The 23,538-nt window shown below is 40.1% G+C and overlaps 1 protein-coding gene across 5 annotated transcripts; it reads right to left on the minus strand.

Annotated features, from left to right (window-relative positions):
- Nucleotides 1-291: 291 nt before the first annotated feature.
- dnm2b (dynamin 2b) lies at nt 292-23,350 on the minus strand. 5 transcript variants are annotated; one of them, XM_081605436.1, is made up of 20 exons: nt 22,894-23,349; nt 19,554-19,627; nt 18,906-19,055; nt 18,609-18,812; nt 17,476-17,574; nt 17,176-17,336; nt 16,356-16,498; nt 16,137-16,272; nt 15,893-15,960; nt 14,183-14,321; nt 10,689-10,775; nt 9,931-10,001; nt 8,103-8,157; nt 6,560-6,670; nt 6,372-6,481; nt 6,182-6,293; nt 5,877-6,044; nt 4,846-5,072; nt 3,931-4,167; nt 292-718 (listed from the first exon to the last, which is right to left on the minus strand). In XM_081605436.1, exons 1-20 carry the CDS (start codon nt 23,052-23,054, stop codon nt 679-681), a joined length of 2,553 nt encoding a protein of 850 aa, XP_081461562.1. In that variant the 5' UTR covers nt 23,055-23,349; the 3' UTR covers nt 292-678. The 5 variants fall into 5 exon arrangements, with proteins under 5 accessions (XP_081461562.1, XP_008403371.1, XP_008403213.1 ...); XM_008405149.3 differs by lacking the exons at nt 292-718; nt 14,183-14,321 and adding exons at nt 2,070-2,922; nt 11,882-12,020 and having other exon boundaries at nt 22,894-23,350; XM_008404991.3 differs by lacking the exons at nt 292-718; nt 14,183-14,321 and adding exons at nt 2,070-2,925; nt 11,882-12,020.
- Between the last annotated feature and the right edge of the window lie 188 nt (nt 23,351-23,538).

Genomic DNA, 23,538 nt, shown 5'->3' on the forward strand with positions numbered 1-23,538 from the left:
AAAGTTGGTTATGGTTTCTGATCAGGAAGCTCCGTGAAATGGTTAAGCGACACAAAAATGTTAAACTGTCCAGTTTGGTTTAAGTTAGTAACTTGAATTGATCAGCTGTTCAATCTTTAAACTGTGGATCAGAAACTGGATCGGGTCTCAAGTTTTCTCAGACGTCACTGGAGTTGGGAGGATTCTAGTTTTGAGTCAGAAAAAGGTGGGATTTTATTAATATTCATGGTGCTAATTACTATTAGCAACCTGATAATAGAGGGGGTTTTATGCATTAAAACACATGCAAGGTTGGCACTTTTAATACAAATTTTATTGCAACTTTGCACTAAAAGTGTCATTATTGACTGAATGACAATGACAACAGTTGTAAATATTCATGAAGACTCCGTCATGTTCATGAGGATAATCACCACCAAATAGTTTGACCCCAAAAGTCTGAGCGGTATTTATTTAGCCACGGACAAAGATTTACAGTATATACAGCTCATGTTTACTGTTGATATTACCAGACATACAGAGCAAATCAGGGCTTTTTCCATTCTGTTTAAGAAATTCTTGATACCCGTTATCTTCTTTAACCAAACGATCTTACAACAACAACAAAAAAAAAAGAAAAATTGAGTTCTTCCAGCAGAGTCCTGCTGCTGATTCTTTGTGGCCGGGTCGGAGGTTTCTTCACATGGGGTTCGGACGAGAAGGAGTGTGTGGCGGCCGCCTGTGTGAGAGGATCATGAACACAAACACCTCCGGTTAGATTCTGGCTCTGTTGAAAAGCAAACCACTGGAAAGAAAGCATTCACATCAAGGTCTTCTCTGATGTCTGGGGGGGAAAAAATCATTTCAAATGATCAACATCACTAACGGGATGAACAACCTGCTGGAAGTGTGAGAAATTACCTGAAATGGTTTATAATGAAAGCCAAAACTGGAACTAGGTATCATGATATGGGAACATTCCTGGTGTCATGTCAGGTTTATATAGCAGGAGTTGTGCATCATTTCTGAACAGAACCTGAAGAGTTCACGTTACCTGATGCTGAAGAACGTTTATAAAAATGGCAGCTTCAACAAGATAACCCGGACACACCAGGAAGCAAACAAGGATTCAGGTTGAATTGGTTTTGATGTTGAAATCGTCCCCTTTTATGTGTCCTCTATGTTGCATTGTTTGATTTCATATTGTAATCCTGTTAAGTATCTTTGAGTGATTGTAAAATGCCATGCATTTGAAATGTATTAACATTGTTATTCCAGCTCCGGAGCCACAAGTGGCTCTTTAAACCTCTAACAGTGACTCTTAATACATTTCTAATAAGACCTTTAGTAGTTAGAATAGCTGCACTGAATTTCCAACAAGAGATGCTTTTTAGAGCAATTTCTTGTCTTTAGATTTGAAACTAAGATTTTTTTTTACACTATCTGACTGAACAAATTATATTATAAAAAGTTGTTTATCTGAATACTAAAACCTAAAAATTGAAATAAAAACGTAGCTCTTTAAAAATGACTCCATATTTCCTCTACTAAAGATTTCTTTTTTCCAGCACCTAAAAAAAAAAAAATCTAAACATTTGCAGCTCAAAACTAGTTTCGTTTCTCTGGATTGAGGTCAAAAAACGGCTCTTTGGGTTGAAAAGGTTGCAGGAGGAACTTGTATAGTTCAATCTCCACGCATTATTTAATTTATACAGTAAAAGTTTTGGTTTGTAAAGAATGCAGCAACTTCTATTTCTGCTTCTTACTTACCGGTAAATCACTGCCGTTTTGTTTCCCTCCTGTGGTTTGATCCCAGATTCCCTACATCTTTCCCGAGTGCGTTTGCATTGATCATTGATCCCAATGTATTAAAAACAAGTCATTCTAAGGATTCCACATCGTTTTAAACATGCAGCACCAACCAAACGGACCTCGACTCCATCAGAGGAAATGTTTCACTTCTGCTCAGCTGCTTAAAGGTTTGCACCATATTCAATATTTCATAAGCGTTTGCTCATATCATCTTGAGTGAAAAACAACAGAAGCACGAGAAAAGGCATGCAGCCAGAAGAAGCACCAACCACCAGAGCTTTTGGTCTCGATTTGTGTTTTATTCATAAACATAAAAGGTGACGTTTCTCAGACTTATTTAACAAATGGCTTTGTGCTCTGATGAAATTTCAAAGACGTTGTGACACGTTTTCCATTGACGGTAAGCTTTGTGGAAACTCACAGACACAGGACATTCTTACATCAACATCTGTGTAGTTATTAGTGTTACGTAAGACGTCAGCACTTCCCTTCTGGTTTCCATCTCTGATTTAGGTTTGCGTTTCCCACAGAAGGAGAAACAATAAACCTAACAGGAGTGTGTTATTAAGAAGAAAAAAAAAAAAACTACCCGTCAAGAAGCTGAATGTTATAAATCAGCTTAAGTGAAAAAAAAACAAACATGAGAATAATTTTTGTTAAATGCTGTTAAGTGTGTCAATGTTACAGATTTAACATTAGCAAGTGTTCAGCTCACAAACAAACGTTTCTCTTACATCATATTTAAAAAAAAAAGTTGTACATCATACGCCGCTTTAAGATGGATTTTATTACAAAGTTTCTGAGGAAGGCTTAAAATTTGTCATCAAATTTATATCTTTTCATTTTGCCTTCATGTCGTCGCTGAAAGGAAGAAAAAAAAATATCTACACAAAAATGCCTTTGAAAAGCACAGACCTAAGAGCATAACAGTAGTTTGTAATCACAGAGTAGAAACTATTTTTAGTAGAACATTTCTGCTTGTAAGTGATAGAAAAGTGTAAACAGGGTCTGAGAGACCAGATGGAGAGAAAAAAAGGAGAACAAAATGACGTTTGAGGGAGTTTCTAGTCGAGCAGGGAGGGCTCTGAAGGGCGGATGATGGTGGGTCTGTTGGGTGCAGCCGGTGGTCTTCTGCTGCAGGAGAAAATGGTGGAAGAGAGGAAAAGGGAAAGGGGAAAAAAAAACATGCGAGGGGAAAATGTTACCATTTAGTCATGCAGCGATTCCTCCCAAAGCACCAAAACAAACCCCCCCAAAGAGCCCAGATTGTACAGCCTTAGCTAGATGTTTACATGATGCAATGAGCCCATTGGGCTTTTAATAGTCATTAGCTGAGCTTAACTGAACCCTTTATATTTACGGTGTGATAATGTTACAACATGCAACTGCAATTGATAATAATTTAGTGTAGAATATGAATATATATATATATAGCCTTAAAAATGCATTAATGCTCATTTTACTCATTGATGTTAATTTTACATGTTCGAAGACGGGAGTCTGGCTTTTTTTATGATTGACATTCAGTGCCATGTGTTAAAAAATGAATTTGAGTGAACTTCCTGAACTACCACAGCATGATGAAACCAGGTCAGGTGACATAATTATTGTATTAGTAATCATTTATCGTGATAAATTTCTTATCATGATAAGAGTTTTGACTTACTGTTGTCACGATAAATTTCAATTAATGATGTTTGAAACCAAACTGCCCATGCTGTTAGAAATGTTGTTTTTACCATTTTCTGTTTGTTCAATGAAAGAGTCAATAAGTATCAATCGATTTGAAAATATGATTAAATTCCGTAACTGCGTGAAGCTTAGTGATAGAAACGGCACGTATAAATTACAAATGGGAACATTTTTCAGTTCCAGTATGTGTGCTTGTGATACTATGACTGCTGTGCCCCTAAAAAAGTAGGAATAAATTCCTCTTTTTGTCACTTTTATCAATAGTATCACAAAATATTTCCCACATTTACATTTGTACCAAGAAAGAAAACAGGTGAGATGAGCTCATAAAAAGGAAAGCAGTGACCCTCCAACTGCCAAAAAGTCCTCATGATACGTCACAACAAAGCTCTAAATCACGTAAGGATGTGTAGGAGTGTGTGTGTGTGTGTGTGTGTTTCCATCTACCTGGGAATTCCTGGTGGCAGAGCTGGAGGCACACGGGGCGGCCTCGAGGGAATGAGGGGCATGGCCGAGTTGGCATCGTACGGCGAAGGAGCGCCAGGACGAGACGGAACGGGCGGCGCTCCGAACGCCGGCGACGGATTCAGAGGAGCAGGCGCACCCGCGGTGGGGCCCCTCGCTGCCGGGGGCCGGTTGGGAGGGGGTGCGGTCGACGTGAGAGGTCGGGACGCCGCAGGAGGGCTGGAACAAAGAGCCAGGTGTTGCTTTTAACATTTCATGTTCATCATGGATAATCTGAACAAATCAAAGCCGTTTATTTTTTAACTGCATCGCAAAGAAAGGAAGAAGCTGCTGGTCTCATAACTGACAGCTCTTTGGTGCCCCCTGTTGGACATTATGCATTATGACAAAGGCAGTTTGCTCTTGTTTAGATTATTAATAAACAATAAAAATCTTACAAAAAAAATTGTTACACATATTTTTTTTAATTAAAACATAAATACTTAATTTATTCACACTTTTTACACTTACACTAATATAGTTTTAATCATGCTCACCTGAATCTCTTCAGATTTTTTTTAATGTTGAAAATAATTCATTTTTCACTGCACGTTGTATGCAAACATGACAAAAACAAGAAAACGCAAACATTTCATCACCATTTTACTCTGCATTGTTTTTGCTTCAGGCATTGCAGCACATAGAAATAAAAACATGTTGGAACAGAAATTTGTATTTTATCAATAACCTAATATTTCCTAAATAAATGTTTGTTTGTTTTTTTTAGGTTTGTTTTTGTCTAATCTGGAGACTCATCGTCCACTGCAGGTGACGCTTTGACCACGAAGCAGGTTGAAACCCGTCTGAAGTTAAACGTATTAAAACTTTTCACGCATTCATTTGTCTAACATTTGTCACCTCGGTTCTTTGGCGATCCAAGTGTCGTCTACGGGTGGCGGCACCGGCGTGGAGACGGTGGTGGTGCTGATGTCTCCGATGATGACGAGCGCCTCCTTCAGGGCGTGGTACATCCTCAGCATCTCGTCCCTCCTCTGAGCCTTCTCTGCCGACTCCTCCATCAGGCTGCCCTGGTCTCCGGCCGAGTACAGGTAGGCCAGCAGCTCCGAGTGGATGAAGTCCTTCGTCTAAAGCGTGAAACATTTATTTAAATAAACATTTAAAGCGAGGAACGTCGAGTACCTCACCAAGTTATTCTTTGGTGTCGGTTTTTACAAATGAGGACATGTTTAATTTTCAAACTCAACAGCATCAAATTGTCATGCAATCGACTTGTTTGAAGAAAGAACCGAATAGACGCCACGTTACTTCTAGATAGATCATTAAAGCAATAATTCCCAGAAGTTTATGACTTTCTTCTGGTAATAATGCATCTACCCTACTAATATTAAGACTTTATTGTCTTTATGTTAGCAATTAAAAAAAAAGAAAATATTTTAGTTTGGCCCTATTAAGCTTGTGTTTGTCACATTTAAACATCAAAGTCGCTCAAAAACAGATTTAAACAACAAATCACACCAGCTCTAGTAATGCATTTTGCTTTTTCTGCAAACCTTCAGTGTTGATGCTATGAGATAAATGGATTATCTGATTTGCTGTAGAAGCTAAAGAGAAGTGAAAACACCTGTCAAAGACAAGAAATTAGCAAAAATTGTTAAGAGCTATTTTTTTTAAACATGTTGACAAAATACAGTTGATAAATATTATAGCTGAATGCACTTAAAAGAGTTTTACACATTGAAATCCCAATGAACGTCTCCGGGTTTGGTAAAAATTTGTGAAGAAAACAGAAACCGAGTGCGTTTGCTTGTGTGTGTCTGTGTTTGGCCTCACTGTGACGTTTTCCTCGAAACCCGTTTAAAACGCACCAAGCAGAACCAGCTGGTAGCAGAAATGCTCAACTTTACGTGGAAAGAAAACCCGGGACGTACGTTGTTGATCATGAGGTGCATGATGGTCTTGGGCATGAGGTCCCTGATGGACTTGTTGACGATGCTGATGTACGAGTCCACCAGGTTGCGGATGGTCTCCACCTGGCGCTCCAGCTGTGGGTCCATAGAGACCGTGTCCCCGGGAATCATGGCGTCCTCGTTCTCGTGCTGAGGGACACCAGAAGCGGACATCACGTCAGCCACGCAAAGGAAACGTTTTTTGGAAAGTCAAAAGAGAGCCTTTGCTTGCAGTGAGTCTGAAAACTGAACAGGGGACGTCTAGTCAGCGGTAATCTCTTGTGCACCTGGTCTTTCTCTGGGTAAACACCGGCTCTGAGGAAGGAGGCCTTCCAGCTGTCCACGTCTTCCTGGGTGTCGCAGGCCAGCTCGATCTGACGCAGGTCTTTGTACACGTTCCTGTAAACCAACAGAGCCGAAACATAAAGCTTCAAATCCAACGAGTTTTACAAAACAAAAAACAAAAGATGTCAGCACCTTTGTTCGGTGTTAAAGATGGCGAAGACGTGCTTGCTGGACATGAAGCCCTTTTCCACGTCCCTCAGCTTCAGATTGTCGAGAGGCAGCATAAACTTCTTCTCTTTCTCCTGATGAAACACTCTGTGTGACGTTTTGCCAGAGACTGACAGCTACATCATCATTTCCTGTCGTTTCTGCACGATTACCTCCTCGTCTTTGTACCAGGAGAGAGACTCGGCGGTCAGGACGAACCAGTAGTCCTTGGATCCGCCCTTCATGATGCTGATGTTGATGGTGAGCCAGCCTCTGCGGATCACCTGAACGGTTCAGAGAAACACCTGGTGTTTTAAAGCTCATCCTAAGAGAGGAGGCAGAACGCTACAAGCAAATGAAAATGCAGCACAGCCGAGAGAGCTTGGTGCTTCAATTTGATATTTGAGTTGCTACAGTTCTTCTATTCGCTGTTGTCTCCAAGTTAACATTGGTAACTTTAAATCTGCAGTACGTAACTTTTATGAAGAAATATGTTTTTCATGTATTTGTTCAAACTGTCATAACGATATACTGCGACACTATGCTTTGAGACAGATAATATATGAAAAAAATAAACAAATCAAGCTTCTCTGCTTCCTTCCAGTCCTACAGTCACTGGAGAAATACTCTGCATGGTCAAAAACAACCAATTAGAGAGCAAGGAGGAGGGTCTTATCGCTGTCAATCAAGCTCATGTACACGCCGGTCACACGCTGCCATTTGCTCTCTGCTGCGATACAGCCCCTTGCTCACAGCGGAGCCTGCTATGAATGCTCAGGCTAGTTAGCATAGCAACCAATGACAACAGCTAAACGGTTTTCCTGTAACGTTAAGTTGCTTTTCCGCCATTAGCATTTAGCAGCGCCTACACAAAAATGATAGACAGTAAAACAAATACGAAAAAAAAAAACATTGTTTATAAAGTAACCTACTGCAGCTTTAAAGAAATACATAAAAATGTACCACAGAAATGCAGCACTCTGACTAACATGGTGGACTGAGTTTTATTTGCAGAGCTACAGATTAAATTGGAGAAAATAATCTTCATGGCAGCCATGCTGCAAGACATTTTAGGTTGTTTTTGACATCTAGCATAGTGTAGAGTTGGAAAATGTCTCTGTGTTTCTTCAATAAATCAGTACTCAGCATTTCAAATTGTGATCCGACAGTCGATTTATTTTTAAGTGTTTTTCGCAGATCAGATGACCAGAGGAAAACTACTCCAGCCTTATGATGTAATGGGTTGCAGAGTTTTACAGATAAATCTCACCACCTACTGCCTGTAAATCTGCAACAATTAATCCTAGCTTTCCTGTATGTCTTCTATTTTCACCGTCATCCATAAATAGTTGCAGATCAAAATTCTTAAAAGTTCAGAAAAACCCATAGGAGCTTCACAGAGAAGCTGTGATGTCACATGTTTACACTTAAAAGCTGACCTGTGAGTTCTCATAAGTAAGTGTGCGTAATTCTCACTTCCCTCTTCCCTGTCAGACATGAAAAAATATTTTTCGTCACGGCCTGAGCGAGCAGCGGCTGCCCCCACCCACCTAAAGAGGAACTGGGGGCAAGGTGCTTTACTAGAATCTCCAGTGAGCGGTTTAGAAGGAGGAAGAGAGGAACAAAGAGCCAGTAGTGCCCAGGTAGTATCATGGAAAGATGAACAATAACAGCGGAAAAACAAAACATTGCAGTGAGGTAAGAGAGCTGGCCTACCTGGTTGGGCATGACTCTCTTCTTGGTGGCGTTGGCAGCGGTCCTCTGCTGGGCGCTGCAGGACAGAGACGTTCAATAAAATCAGCTCAGCTTTAAAAACTGGCAACTATGAAGGGTCTAGAATACCGTATTTTCCGGACTATATAGCGCACCTCACTATAAGCCGCATCTACAAAGGTTTTTAAAAAACTGGAAAAGTACATATATAAACCGCACCGGGCTATAAGCCGCTGGTATCTCCGCCGCTCTCGGTTTTCCACTAAATCTGCTATTACAGACGCAGCTCTGCGTCTCCTGCGCCGAACCATGGATTTGTTCACGCTGAGTTTACGTGCAGCGGCTATCGATCTGTACTATCAGATCGATAGCCTTTAGCTTAAAAGCGGTATCATGTGAACTTCTTCGTGTTGTTTCCATGACGAGGGGGTATGAGTTTGAGAAAATTTCTCCGTCGTGCCTGATGCTAGCATGTGCTTGTTCTAAATGAAGATCAGCACTTTCTTTTTTGATTTCCAATTTTGACTTCCAATGATTCACTTCTGGGCTGCACAGTGGCGCAGTTGGTAGAGCTGTTGCCTTGCAGCAAGAAGGTTCTGGGTTCGATTCCCAGCCCTGGTCTTTCTGCATGGAGTTTACATGTTTTCCCTGTGCATGCATGGGTTTTCTCCGGGTACTCCAGTTTCCACCCATAAGTCCAAAAACATGACTGTCAGGTTAATTGGTCTAAATCGTCCCTAGATGTGAGTGTGTGTGTGTATGGTTGTGTGTCCTGTCTGTCTCTGTGTTGCCCTGCGACAGATTGGCTACCTGTCCAGGGTGACCCAGCCTCTCACCTGGAACGTTAGCTGGAGATGGGCACCAGCACCTCCCGACCCCACTAAGGGACAAGGGTGTAAAGAAAGTGGATGGATGGATGGATGATTCACTTCCTGCTAAAGAGCCCCCGCTGGTGGTTGAAGAAAAATCCACAGAAAAGCTGCAATGGGCTATAAGCCGCATGGTTCAAAGCATGGGAAAAAAGTAGCTGTATAAAATATGATATTTCTTTTTTTTACTAACATTTTGTTTATTCTTTTTAAGTTCTTTTTAAGTTATTGCATAATTTAGCATTGTTGTGGCTGGTTCAGTTATGACAATAGTATATTTCATCAATTATTTTATCCGTATTAGTCCCCAAAGGACTAAAAGAGCATGGATGAATGTTTTATTCCTTATACATTTATTCTAAAGTTTTAAAACTCAGGTACTCTATTAAGTATAAATAATGTAAACATTCTGTATATTTTCCTATGCAGACATCAGTTACACTTTGTGGTTTAAACATTAGTCTTGCAATGTGAAAATCTGTACTTGAGGTTCAATTTTATTTTCATGTGTTTTATTTTCAGAAAAGCTCTTAAACCTTACAGTAATACAATGAGATACCAAAATCATCCAAAAGCATAACTGACTTTGATTATTTATTGAAATGGGTCATCCAATTTTGATAAAGTAAGATCAAATGTGTTTTAAATGTAAATAATCAGTTTTATTTGTTGCACGGATATATACATGTTCAAAATAGGTTTTTGGAGAAGTTTTTGGACCCACGTCATTAGAAGTGATGAATTTACTTTAAAGAAAGAACGTTGGCTGAACACCGCAAAGCCTCTCAAACATTCACCATGAACTTTGAGGCGACATCATCCTTGAAAGTTTTACAGACACCTGCTGACCAAATCTATGCTAACAGCCAATCAGAACAGTCGAGCCAGATTTTAGTCCCTGATAATTATCTGCAGATTCCCAGTAAGAGTCCCCATTAATCTGCATCAGAAGTTTATCTTACTTTGCAAACCCGATGAAGTCTTCATGGTTGGTGTTGATGTAGGAGAGCTCGATGTCAATCAGCAGCAGCACCTGAGAGGCAAAATACAACACAATGCTGCATTATCTGCACAAACAAAGCAAAACTACAATATCAATCAATCAATCAATCACTTTATTTTGGTAAATTGTCCACATTAAACACAGTAAACAAAAAAAAAAAAACAATAAAAAACCCATAATTTAACAAAAAAGGAATAGGCTGAAGCCAAGCCTATTCTTGCCTACCCTATTTTATACCCAACAACCTACCAAGATATCTTCACAATGCATATATAAATCTACATAACAGCGTAAGATGTTATCATTTTATATTTTAGAGCTCTTTTAAAGCTCACCAAGAAAGGACACAACTTTAAATCATCATTCAGTTCATTCCACAGTTTCACACCAATAACTGAAACACATCTAGACTTTACCTGGCTCTTCTCTGTTGCACATTCAAATATAAACAAACCTCGCAAATTATATTTATTCTCTCTCAATTTAAATCATTTCTGAATACCAGAAGGAAGACTTTTGTTCAATGCTTTATACATTATTTCCAGTATTTTTATATAAACAATATCTTTAAATTTTAATACTTTACTTTGAATGAAGAGTTTATCAGTTGGTGCACGGTATCCCACCTTATTAATAAGCCTTATAACTTATATATATATATATATATATATATATCCCAGTATACTGGGGAACTTTTTGCTCCCAACAAATGCCAACCTGGTCTTTGGTCTTGTTGTCTCTCTCTCGGATGTGAGTGGTGACGATCCTCTCCGTCTCTTCTCTCAGTCGAGGGTACGAATCCAACTGCGAACACCGACGTGTGTGCAGGATGAAAAAAAAAAACAGCTGCAGAAATTCCAAGCTGCACAGCTACACATCAGCACATCATGCAGAGCTCCTACAGTGCCTTGTAAAGATATTCAGATATTCATATTCCTTTACGTCTTTCAAATTTTGTGACACTAGAACCACAAACCTCTGGATGTTTTATTGGGATTTAATGCAGCACACCAACACAGAAATGGATGATCATGAAGTGGGAGGAAAATGACATTTTCAGCTGCTTGATAAATAGCTTTTGTATATGAGGTGCCGCAGCAATCGCTGCACCAATTTCTCATTAGGAGGAGTCTTTGTTTAACTTACTGTGAATTTACTTTGGTTTTTTGTTGTTTTTGTTATTCTTCTTAGAAGTGTTTATTCCAGAACAAGTGAAAATGAAATATTTTACCAAATGAAGCTTTGTGTCTGAGTGTCTCTTCCTAATATCTCCTGGTTCCAGTTGAGTCCAGGCCAGTACCAGGGTGTAACATACGCACTACTTTATGTTGATCACATAAAACCCCAACGAAGTGGATTAAAGTTTGTGTCAAGTTGACAGAATTGGAAACGGAATTGGAGGACTGAAAACCCTGCAAGGCACTGTAATTACAAGCTGCACACCTAGTACAACGTGGGAAGCACCATTTCCGATAAGCGACAATTTTACAGATGGTTCAGACGCAAACAGGACTGCATGCACCAACACGTTCGCCATCAGCTTGACGTGAGTCTCAATAAATCAGGAGGGAAATCAGGGGGAAGGTGAGAGCTCAGGAAGATGGGAAGACTGAAGAGTGTATGGGAGAGGTTTCTAAATTTGCGTGTGCGGGGTGGGGTTTGATTTAAGAACGGGAAGGGGTGAGGACTTGTTAAAGAGCTGATCAGTGTGGTGATGGGCTGCGTTTAAATTGAGTTGGTCATTAGATTTATAAGCGAGGGTCAACATTGAGGGAAGTGGCAGGATGGGTGTTGAGTGGTGGTGAAAGGTGCCGATCAACAACGATCACGGTGGCTGGTTAGTCCGTTAAAAGTTCTTGATTTTTCGCTTATTGCCTCTCACTCCTCGTTCTGCTTCTGTTCACATTTACCTTCTCCGAGCACTTCCTGATCAGGGTGACAAGCTCAGTGACGACCAGGTCTACGCATTTCAGACAGGGGTCTTTCAGCTTAATGACCTGCTTTTTCACTATGGCCTCAAAAGCCAAGTCTGGGGTGAAGAGACCTGTCCTGTGGTGAGGCATCATGGGAGTCGGAGTTTCAGTGTCAGGTAAAAGAATGAGGTGAGCATAGCGTGGGTCATAGTAGGACAGAAGGGAGAGAAAAAAATAGTAATAGTTGGATAAAAGAATAGTTGGATGGGATATTGTGGGGAAAAATAGAGCATTGAGGCATGTGAAGAGAGATAAAACAGGAATTAGTTTAGCTCTGCTTCATGTTCAGGACTAAAACAAGCTGCAGGTTCTTAAATCTGCTTTATGGGACAAAAAACAGCTTTTTTGTCACACTGAAAGTGTAGCCAAAAACAATGAGGTGAACTCATTGTTCACCTCAAAGAAACTAAGAGGAAGTTTGGCTGATTGGAAAGAAAACACAGAGAAGTGATGGACAACTTAAAACTTTCAGAAAAGAAAAAATAAACCTGGAAAAAAAAAGTTCAAATGAGGCCTGCAGCTTGTTTTGCAATGAACCAGCACAGAAACATTTCACATCTGCTTGTAAGCACGCAGCATCTAGCAGGCAGCGTTCCACCGCACCGCAGTCCAGCCAGGACACCAAACCCGTCCGAAGACGGCTACACATTCTGCACATGGATGGTCAAACAGAACCGAAAATACTGCTGGAGCTCATCACCTCCCCACTAATCATGAGTTAAAAGGAAAACCGTGCAAAAAGGAAGATGCAATAATTGTTATCTATTAAGTGGAACACCATCTTGGTGATTTCCAGTCAGATTGGGTGAAATATTGGTCATTTAGTGCAGCAGTTCTCAAGGTTAGGGTTATGAAATGCAAAGTTTGAGGCCTTGACATGATCTTCCTGTGGCGGTGTAGCTCTCGTGACACGATATTCATCAATATTTCTCGTCAAAGTGAAGTCTGGCGAAGTGAAATCGTTTATAATGTGAATGCTTGACGTGATGCCAACGTCAGAGTTTTTATTTTACAAAAATGGCCACTGCTTATCCATGAAACAAGTCTGTTATTAATTGAACCCAAAATTATTTAGAAGTTACTGACATGTAGATTTTTAAAAATTTACAAATTCTCTTAAACAATTTGAGTTATTTTTCTATTCAACAGCTGAATAGATTATTTTTTTTAAAGTGCATTCCTTTTAATACATTGAATCAGGAAATGTTTAACTATATTTGGGATTAAATAAAATTCAATCTGGGCAAAGTATATAAATATACCCACACTAGTTTATCTTTGAGTAAAAGTTTCATCTCAGTTGCTTTGATGTTATTGAACAGTGTTTTTCAAAGCGGGAGCCACTAGAGGGCGCTAGGAAAATATGTTAACTCAATCTAATAAATGTTTTAATCATAACTATTTAATCACTTTTTTACTAGAAAATGTAACATGTTTCAGTCACTGTTCTAAAATATAAATAATTACTTGAAATGTCACTTGCCATGCTTCTCTTTCTGATTGGCTGCAGGTTAAATTCACCAAGCTGCTTTGTTCCTCACTGAGGCTAAAAAAAGCCCCCAAGAAGTCATGGTCGACTACAATTAGAAGGTATGAGGCAGCATTTATGCTAAACAAATGCAATAATCATTAAACGGCGAATAAAAGTTAGAAAAAAAACACAAAGAGTTGATGGTTTTCACGTATTTTTCTGTGGCTTTGTAAAGGTTTGGCAAAATTAAAACAGCAATGCAATGTTTCGCTCACCTTTAAGTTCATTTCATGTAATTAGTTTATTCTTGTAAAGAAAGAGTTCATTGGTTAAAGTAAGGGCCACATTGTAGGCATTAAGTACCAGTTTTTCCTTGAGTTGTAGCCAAATTTAATACCATCACTGTTGTGTTCTTGTCGGAAACCTCATATAGAAATCTTATTTGACCCGTTTAACATGGACTTTGAGAAGCAATTGGATTTTTTGAGGTAAACGGTTAGCTCAATAAAAGCAGATGTTCTGTCACAGAGTGGGATTTTATCAATTAGTAGTTTTGTGATTTTTATTTTCACTGGCAGGGATTTCAAGGCCTAAAGCTGCTACTGCCTGTCTTCTTTTTCAGAAGCTGTTCTTCTCAGTCCATAAAAACAGCATACGATAAATAAATAAATAAAAAACACAGCGCTGGACAGATGTGGCTCCTGGCTGCACTGACTGTGCGCTGGCGTGACAGTCCGACAGTCTGACAGGCGGCCATGCAGCGATACCTTATTAGTGCTTTGTCTGACTGTGTTGATGAGTTCCTGGATGACCAGGTCGATGCATTTCAGACAGGGCTCTTTCAGTTTAATGATCTGCTTTTTCACAATGGCTTCAAACGCCATGTCTGGGGTGAACAGGCCTGTCCTGAAGGACATACAGATAAGATACATGGACACAAGGACTGAAAAAATAAAAAAATCAAAGACAGGGAAGACATGAGCAGACGAGACGCTGTGGAGAAAACTAATGAGGAGGGGAAGAAAAACAGAATCTGGAGTCAAAGCAGCCATGTGGCAGACAAGCAGAAGGTTAGAAACATAAACCTCATTTCCAGAAAGGTTTCTCTTAAGGCGGCCATTTTGTTTATGTCAAAGAGTGTGACAGATGTGTTTGTGCCACAGATGTCAGAGTTCATCTGTGCAATCATTCAGCCGCATTGGCCAGAGGTGATTACCACTTTCATCCAGAAGAGGGCGCGCCTGTGCTTTTCTTGTATTAACTGGAATGAAAGCCTGATTGTTACTAGGATTGCTAATGCAATTATAATCACGCAATAATGGACTCAGACATGTTAATGGAATTACCTTTGTTTAGTAAATGTAGATAAATGGAGATACTTTACTTGAATAAGAGATGCTTATCTTTTAACATTAGTGGAGGAAAACAACTTCACACTAATGACTCTAATCTGAAGCATTTCTACTGTAGAACAGAAAAGTGCATAACATTTTACTTATTTTCTGTTTTATCTCTACTTTTCCAGTAATTCAAGGCCAAGTCTACTGACACAAACAAAGTCTTATAAAAAAAAATTAAATTATACTATTTACAGATCAAATGAGAAGAAACATCCACTTCCTGACTTTATTAAACTTATGTGTGCTGTCACACTTACTAAACAACACACAATAAATATCAGTGTCTCCACTGATTAATATTGTCATGTTTAGAAAAGATAAACAAACACATTCAAATATAGATATGCAACACAATAATGAACATTTATCTTCCTATTTTGTGTGATTTTCTGGCGAGTGTTGGTCATCTCACACTATATCTTTGATATGAGAATGTTTCGTACAAACCGTCCGTCAGATGTACCTGACAGGTGATGGAAAGTTATTTTCAACGCTCCGCTCATCGCCTACTGTCAGAAAGTTGAGTTATGTGACTACAGTAAGTAATATCTCCCAGTAGGAAATCCCTTTTCTTATGTTCAGAGATTATACGTCATAATATTCAGCAGGTACATTAAGGGATCAAAGCCAAAACAATTAGGTTTTAGAAAAAAATCTAACAGTATTTAATTATATCTGAGCATTTAATGAATGTTTTTGTTATAAGTACAAACTGCAAGTAGAAAGGATCGAAATATCTAAACACAGGTGAAATGTGGCTAGAAATTGTAGAAAGAAGCAATTAACCTGAGGTCATTTCTGGCTTCAAATTAAAGTTTGAAAAGTTTAAATACAATAGAGGTGAAAACAATACTTAGAAAAAAAATCATTTTCTTCTCTTTCTTTCTCAAAAACATAAATTAATTAGCAAATGAGAAGATTTGGGTTTGCTGTATATTGGAAACAATTTCTGGACATGAGATTTTAGAAAGTGATGATGAAAACAGAAAAAGATGAGAATGGTGTAAGATGGACAGCTGACAGAAGGGTAGGAACTAAAACGTGGAGTAGTTTTTTTAGCATGCTGGCTGAACTTGCCTGACTCCATGGATGTTCTTGATGGCGTAACTGATTTCTTTGCGAAGCTCCTTCTCATCAAACTCCATCTGAGACATAAAAGTCGTGTCACATTTTACTTGTCGTCAAAGAACTTAATTAGTTTTAATTGACAAGCAGGAAAAACCTTACATGCAAAACATTTTCATTTTTAGTCAGAAAGAAAGTCTGCCCTTAAATCCCACTGCAGATTGGAAACTTGTCAGTGAGAAATCTCCAAAATTACCTTCACCAGCTCGAATGGAAAACGCTCGTGAAAGATCCGGTTGATCTTCGCTCCGCCGGACAGGTTGGAGGTGTCCACCTGGTCTCCGGACCCTTCGATGCACTTCTCAAAGTCCACACCGAACTGCTGCACCATCCTGCAGATTCACGCAGCGTTAGCTTAGCCAAAGAGTCCAAACACGTTTCGTTTATGTCCGTTTATGTCCGTGTTGGTACGAACTGGAGCAGGGCTTTGGTCTTCCGGGTCGGGTCGTCGGGCCGGAAGTTCTTGTACTCCTCCACTTCTTTCTCCAGCGACAGCATCTGGCTCTGCAGCTTGCTACGTAACCCCGGCAACGTGTCGCGGATGTGGTTGGTGAGTTGCTGGAGAAAGAAAGAAAAAATAAATATTGTCTCCATCTAATTTAAGTGGAAACTCCATCTTAAATTCTCGGAAGTCAAAATTTACGAGGTCCGACTTAAGAAAAGAAGAAAAAAATTAAAAACGTTCAGAAGGATGGTTTTGTTTTCACCAAAGGCAACCTTGAAACCTGATATGTTTGTCGGGTGTTTAACATGATGAAGGCTTCAGTATTAAACTGTTTACTTGAAACTTTAATGGTTAGTGTTAAGCATGTTACACAAATTACTGAGCAGCAGCTGTTTGCTAAAGTTGCTAAATGTGCAAACTGGTAGGAAATAAACTGTTACTAGACTTTGCTGATAATAGTAATTAGACGATGTACTGAACTTCGTTTTTCAACTTGGAATGGAAGAAAGCGAAGAACCTCTGGAGCTCATTATGTAACAAAGATGATTCAGTGAAAGACCAGCCTTCAGAAAGGAGCTTTTTCAGATTGGCTGCAATACAGACTGCTACAAGAGATCCCTCCTGCCCACAATATAGAGACTCCAAAGAATCTTGGATATAAATATTCACGTTCCTTTTACTGAACTGAACAAAATGTACCAGAACATGGTTTGGTTGGGTGTGACGCGTCTCCCAGGCAACGCTTTCAAGTCAAACGACATGACAGTGTTTAATCCGGGGCGGGTCTGACCTGGTTGAGGGACTTCTGCAGGTGCGGGGTGCCCATGCGTTCGGCGATGTGTCTGTATGCGGGGTGAGACAGGAAGAACTTCCTCTCAGCCGCCAAAGCAGCGCGGATATCTTTCTTTCCATCAATGTCCTTCTGACTGCGGTTCACCACCCCGATGTAGCCTGATAAAAAAATAAAAGTCAGATCTTACAGTGAAGGAGTGAACTGCATCTGACTCAGATTGGAACATTTCTAACATTTGCCCAGAGCCAGACTGAGAGAGACTGGCAACTCTGAGAAAAATCAGGTGTGCAGAGTTACCTCTGCGAAGTGGCAGCAGTTTGTTTTCCAGGATGTCTCGTGCGTCCGTCCCCTCGTCCATCAGGTCCAGCTTCGTGATCACGCCAATCGTCCGCAGCCCTAAACGCAAAAGTGTCACGATGATGGTCTTAAAATTATACCTGGCGCTAATTTTACCTGAAAACTCCTTCTGATTGTCATACATACAACACGTTGCTACAATCTATTAAACAGCCAACTCACTGATGATATCATCACGGTTTGATAGATAAAGAGCTAAAGATAGAACTAATCCACTAACTTGATATCTACTTGCTTCCCCTTGGCTACCAGGAAATCTTTGAATAATTAAATAGTTAATTAAAACCACAATCCAGCTTTATTAGTGAGGCAATGAATGACAAGAGAGCGGAAGGGAGGAAGTGAGAGGAAGCTAAGAGCAAGGAGCATGTTCATTTTATTCAGTGCTAAACCAAGTTAAAGTCAGACTGAATAACGACCGGGTTTCTACATGTTTCACCAACTCAAATTTAAGACATTTTAAGACCAGGATGAATGGACCAAATTTAAGACCAAATTTAAGACCAGGATGAATGGAATTTAAGAACTTTACGTCCAAAGAAATGTACAAACTTCATCCATCCATCCATTTTCTTTACACCCTTGTCCCTTTGTGGGGTCGGGAGGGTTGCTGGTGCCTATCTCCAGCTAACGTTCTGGGCGAGAGGCTGGGTCACCCTGGACGGGTCTTCAGTCTGTCGCAGGGCAACACAGAGACAGACAGGACAAACAACCATGCACACACACACACACAGCTAGGGACAATTTGGAGAGGCCAATTAACCTGACAGTCATGTTTTTGGACTGTGGGAGGAAACCGGAGTACCCAGAGAAATCATACAACCAAACAACTGGAGAAAAATTTGCACTTATCCATGACAGACACAAGAAAAGCTACTGTGACAATGAGTTGCAGGTTATAATGAAGATATCTGCACGTGAGCCAACCTTTTGCCTGACAAAAGTCCTACTAAGACCAAACGTAAGACTCTGATGAACAAATTTAATGCCAACTTACCTTTTAAATGAATTTAAGACAATTTAAGTCTTTAATTTGAATTTTTAAGGATCCAGGTCTGAAGGGACGGCCTCACCTTGCGGGTCCACCTCCTTGGCAATTTTGAGAGCATCTGAGTTTGCCAGGTCTGTGTTGGCCGGAGTGACGGCCAGGATCAGGCAGCTCTCCTTGACGATGAACTGCAGCAGCATGTCTCTGATCTGGTGCTCGATGTCCGGAGGCTGGTCGCCCACGGCGACCTTGGTCATCCCCGGCAGGTCAATCAGGGTCAGGTTCAACACTGAGCCGAGAGAGGAAGACAAAAGGAAGGTTGAAGTCAGCTGGGGGAAGTTCAAATAGATGGAGTCACGGTTTCAACGTGTGGATCCGGTACCGTTCGGGGAGTAGACGCGGAGGTTGATGGGGACGGGGGAGATCCCTTTGTTTGACCCGGTGATCCGGTCGGTCTCTGCTTCGATCTCCATACGGACCTCGTCAAAGTCCACAAACTTGCGTCCCTTACAGTGCAGGAACTCTGCATACTCTACAGAATAAACAAGTGATGTAGATGACTGACGCAAAATATAAGTAAAATCAAAGACAAAAAAATGTGCAGAATATAGCAGCCATTACTACAGAAAGAGAATCAAAGAAAAATCATATGTAAAAAAAAAAGTATTTTAACAATAATAATGATAAATTACAAGATAAATAATTTAAATAAGAATGTTGTGAATTCTTATTTTGACCTAATTTGATGCAGCTTCCATTAATCTTTTTATATTTTTGACATATTACATTTTTTTAGATTATTACTAAAAAAAAACTATTTCAGTTATTCTATGATGATTATACAAAAGACAGAACAATAAATTTGATTAAATGCACAGCCGCTAAAGGCAAAAAGTAAAAGAATAATCCAAATTGGTATCAGATAACACGGATGTAGCGATGGAACAATTTTTCAATAGATTCAGGATTTAAATTCTAGTTTACTGCTGCTATTTACGTTTTAAAGTAAACCTAAAGTTTTGTGCTTTACCTGCTTTATTGTTAACCAGCTGGAGGATGAGCGGACGGCGGGTGACGATGCCGGATCCTCTGGGTAAAAAGTCTCTGTCAGACAAAAACAAAAAAGAATATGAGTTTAGTTTCTGGAAACAAAAAGTAAGGAAGAACATTTACAGGTTGATCCTTTATTCTTAAACAGAACTGTAAGATGGAAGCTGCAGGGTTCTTGTTTTTGTTTTTTGTGTTTTTGCAGAAGGTACTTATATCATAGCGCCATTGTGTTCAGCTGTGTTCCCTTTCTGGAGGAAACCATTGCCAACCTATTGCTGCCTCTAACCTGGTGAACTCTTTTCGTTTACATAGAAAGCTCCCCTGGCTCAGTGTTTCTCTGACTAGCTGCGTCTCTGTCCTGGATGGAGTCTGTAAGGAACATTTATTGTGGCGAATCGTTCTATGGACTCTTTGTGATTCTGCATTTAATCTCTTTCCATCCTCCCAGTCCGCCATCATGGCCGCTAATCCTGAGGACGGTTCTGCTGGAGGTTTCGTCCTGCTAAGGTTTGTTCCTTTCCATGGTCACCACATGCTTAACTATTGCAAAATCATTGACTCAAGGTAATCTTCCGGGCTCCTTTACCTTGATGACTTTTTCCCTAATTTGCATAAAAGGATCAACTGAGTTTGTGTTTTATGACGTTTGGACTGAATTGCGTCTATGACTGGGTTTTTGGTTTTTGAAGATTTAATTTATGGAAAATCTTGATTTTTTTGTTTCCCACCAATGCATTCCTTTTGCTTCCATATTTCAGAGTGATGTCGACACACCAAGAGCCGCCATCTTGTTTGATGAGCCAGTTTTACAGATTCTGCTTATTTGGACTCTGAGTTCAGGTCAGCTCTACAACAAACACAACGGTCAGGCTATGATATTTTTCTTTTTCCATTACAAGAATAAAGTGAAGATATTACAAGAGTACAGTCGTAGTAACACAACACAAAAAAATAGCTTTGTTCTCAATTTTAAGATGTTTTTCTGATCAAATTTTGTCTTTATTCTGCTAAAATTATGACTGTGTTCCCGTAATTAAACACAAAAAATTCTTGTATCCTGACTCTAAGACTCTGTCACGATTGAAATAAAAGCCACTTTTTGAAAATGTTTTCTGCCATTTGTAATTTCTTTAAGAGAATAAGGCGAGAACAAAAACAGCCTGAAATCATAAATGAGATTTTAGATCCAAGCCCCATCGCTCAGTCCTAGTTTTACTGCAGTGACCGAGATTGATTTGAATGACTTAATCAGGACCAAATTGTACTGCATATCTCCACGTGAGCTTGACTTGCTTCTGTCTTCTTAAGTGACTTTAAATGAAATTCGCTGAAAACTAAAACGGTCTAAATAAAGCTGAAGCATCTGCCTGTGTTCCCTCTTCTCTTTGCACACATGCTCATCGGAATGGAAACTTCTGCTCAATACAATCGCGATCATTTCCAGGTCAGTGCCCCCACATCTCTGCAATCGAGGAGAATATGTCTGTTTTTCTGTCCGTCTGGCTGTCAGGTCAGCAGGGAGACTCAGCATTTTATTCAAAAGACAGCAACCAGAGCAAACAGTAAAAAAAAAACCTTCATATACTGTATGCACTGAGGTCAAAACTGGAAGACGTTTATGTTCCCTCTGCTCCTGAAGTTCAGCGCTGACTGAGCAGTTAGGATGTTGCACAACTTTGATTTCCATCCTGTTTCCTCCATCGCTTATGCCGCTGTAGCATAAAATATGAACAAGACCAGTTCAGATCATGAATCATTATTCTGGTCAGAATCAGTCAGAAATGTCTTTTATTGACTGCTATTTCTGGAAGAACGATAAAAAGTGATCTATTTCACATTTTAAAGGCTAAGTAGCAAGAAGTGAGTCATGTGGACAGTTTGATAAGTCAGATAAGACCAAAACTCCAGGTTATAGAATGGCCCAGTCAAAGTCAAGACCTAAATCCATTTGGAAATCCAATCTGATTCAACTATTTTGCAAAAAGAAAAAAGCGGTAAACCTGTCAGGTCCAAAACTAGAAAGGGAAGACAAAAAACATGCAGCTGTAGTTGCAACTAAATGCAGGTCTACAAATCAGTGACTCAGGGCGACTGAATACAAATGCATCCCACATTAACTTCATTTGTGTGCAGCAGAAAACACTAATGACCAAATGTGGACGACTCAAAGGGTTAAGGTCGAACATCCTTTGCAAGGCTCTGTCCATTACAAATGAGGAGAACAGCTTATTTGGACCGATCATGAACCAAGAGACATTTAATTTAAAAACTAACACAGTGGAGTCAAAAGCCTGCCAAAGCGTCCCTGCATGATTACCGAACATGGGAACAGCCAGCAGCTTTGTGGGTATCTGGTACCCAGTGTGTCATGTACGCATGACGGTGCAGCTGGTGACATGACTGACGACCCGGGCACAGACACATCAATGCCTCCACTGTCTCCCTGTGCGGCTGCTGCGGGGCTCACAAACAAAAGGCGACAGGAAAAAAAAAAAAAACGCGGAGACGTGGCCGTCTAATCTACTTTCACTACCACACACACATTGCACTTTAGCTGAGGTTTAGAAAAACTATGCGGATGCACCAATCTTCAGCAGATTTAAAGCAATTAAATATTATCATAAACAGATGTTTTCTCACCATTTATACCAATTTCTCTAACTATGTCCACAGAAAAGGGGATTTAGGATTTTCTTAAATCAGCTCCACACATAAACACGAGATTATGCAAAGGGTGAAGCTCCTGTTTCAATTCCTGTGTGGCTGGATGATAAGCTATTATATCTGCCAGTGACCTCAGGAAATCTACAAACTAACCTTTTTCTGCCACACCCTTAAAATTCAAAGTGACCTATGTGACGTGAGGTCTGTGTTTACAGCCAGGCAATCTAATGATAAAGCAGGCTTTGTGAATGTTTGACAGGACATGGCTGATAGCAGGCCCTGCTGACAGCATTAGATTAGTCATACACTCACAGTCACTTTTCCACCTACTTTTAGTGCCTGAATAAAGCGAATTTCGATGTATTTTACAATAATTTTACAGAAATTATGTTGCCTGTCAAACATCTGTTTTTTTTATACGCAAGCTACGTAGGAATGGACTGTGAATAGCTCAAGAATGGAAAGAATCAGTTTTGGGGGAAACCAATTTTATAAACTGGGAGGAACCGACACACTGGGCGCCGAAACAACTGCTTAGCTGGCGAGTTTTTTTAATATATATTTTTTAACGCAAGTGTTCATGAGATACTAACAGTAGCTAAACTCGGTCTAAAAGCAAGGAGATAAAATGGAAGAGCAGACACGGGCTGTACAACCTTCCAACGAAATTCTCCAACACGGAGCTTTTCCCTGCGCTCTGCCCGCCGACCACAGCTATCTGCGGCAGGTCCAAGTTGCAGCTCTGGCCGATGGAGCTGAAGGCGTCCTGCAGCTTGTTGATGAGGGGAATGAGGTCCTCCATCCCCCGGTTTCCCATAGCGGTGCCTCGGTGAGCCCTGCGGGCTTTATCACGGACACCTCGCTAGTCAAATTATGGTTCGCTCTTCCAAAGGGAGGGAAAAAAAGTTTCCAAATGGCTCAGCAGCCTGCCACTGCTTCTTTTTGAACGTCTGTCTTCTACTTCTTTTTATTTATTGAGGTAAAAAAGACGGAAAAGGCTAAATTCAGTGAACTTGTCAGCTAGTTAACGGGTCAGTGTATAATAAAAGTAACTGGCTTCCAGTGAAAACTTCTGTCATCATCCGGTCAGGCGACACCCAGCCTCCGCCGGAGGTCGAAGTCCCGCCTTCCAGGTCTTCTCGTCCAATCACTGGTCAGGTTGAGCGTCTGTCATCGCGTACGTTCACTCACGCACATCCATGTTTTAATTTTCTAACTGGAAGTTTCTGGACTTGTACTTCAAAAGCAAAGAGCATTATTTTATTATCGCTTCAAAAACTATAAACAGTGAATGAAGTCAA

This window comes from Poecilia reticulata, chromosome 1, assembly GCF_904066995.2.
Source record: "Poecilia reticulata chromosome 1, P_reticulata-male-v2, whole genome shotgun sequence".
Lineage (NCBI taxonomy): Eukaryota > Metazoa > Chordata > Actinopteri > Cyprinodontiformes > Poeciliidae > Poecilia > Poecilia reticulata.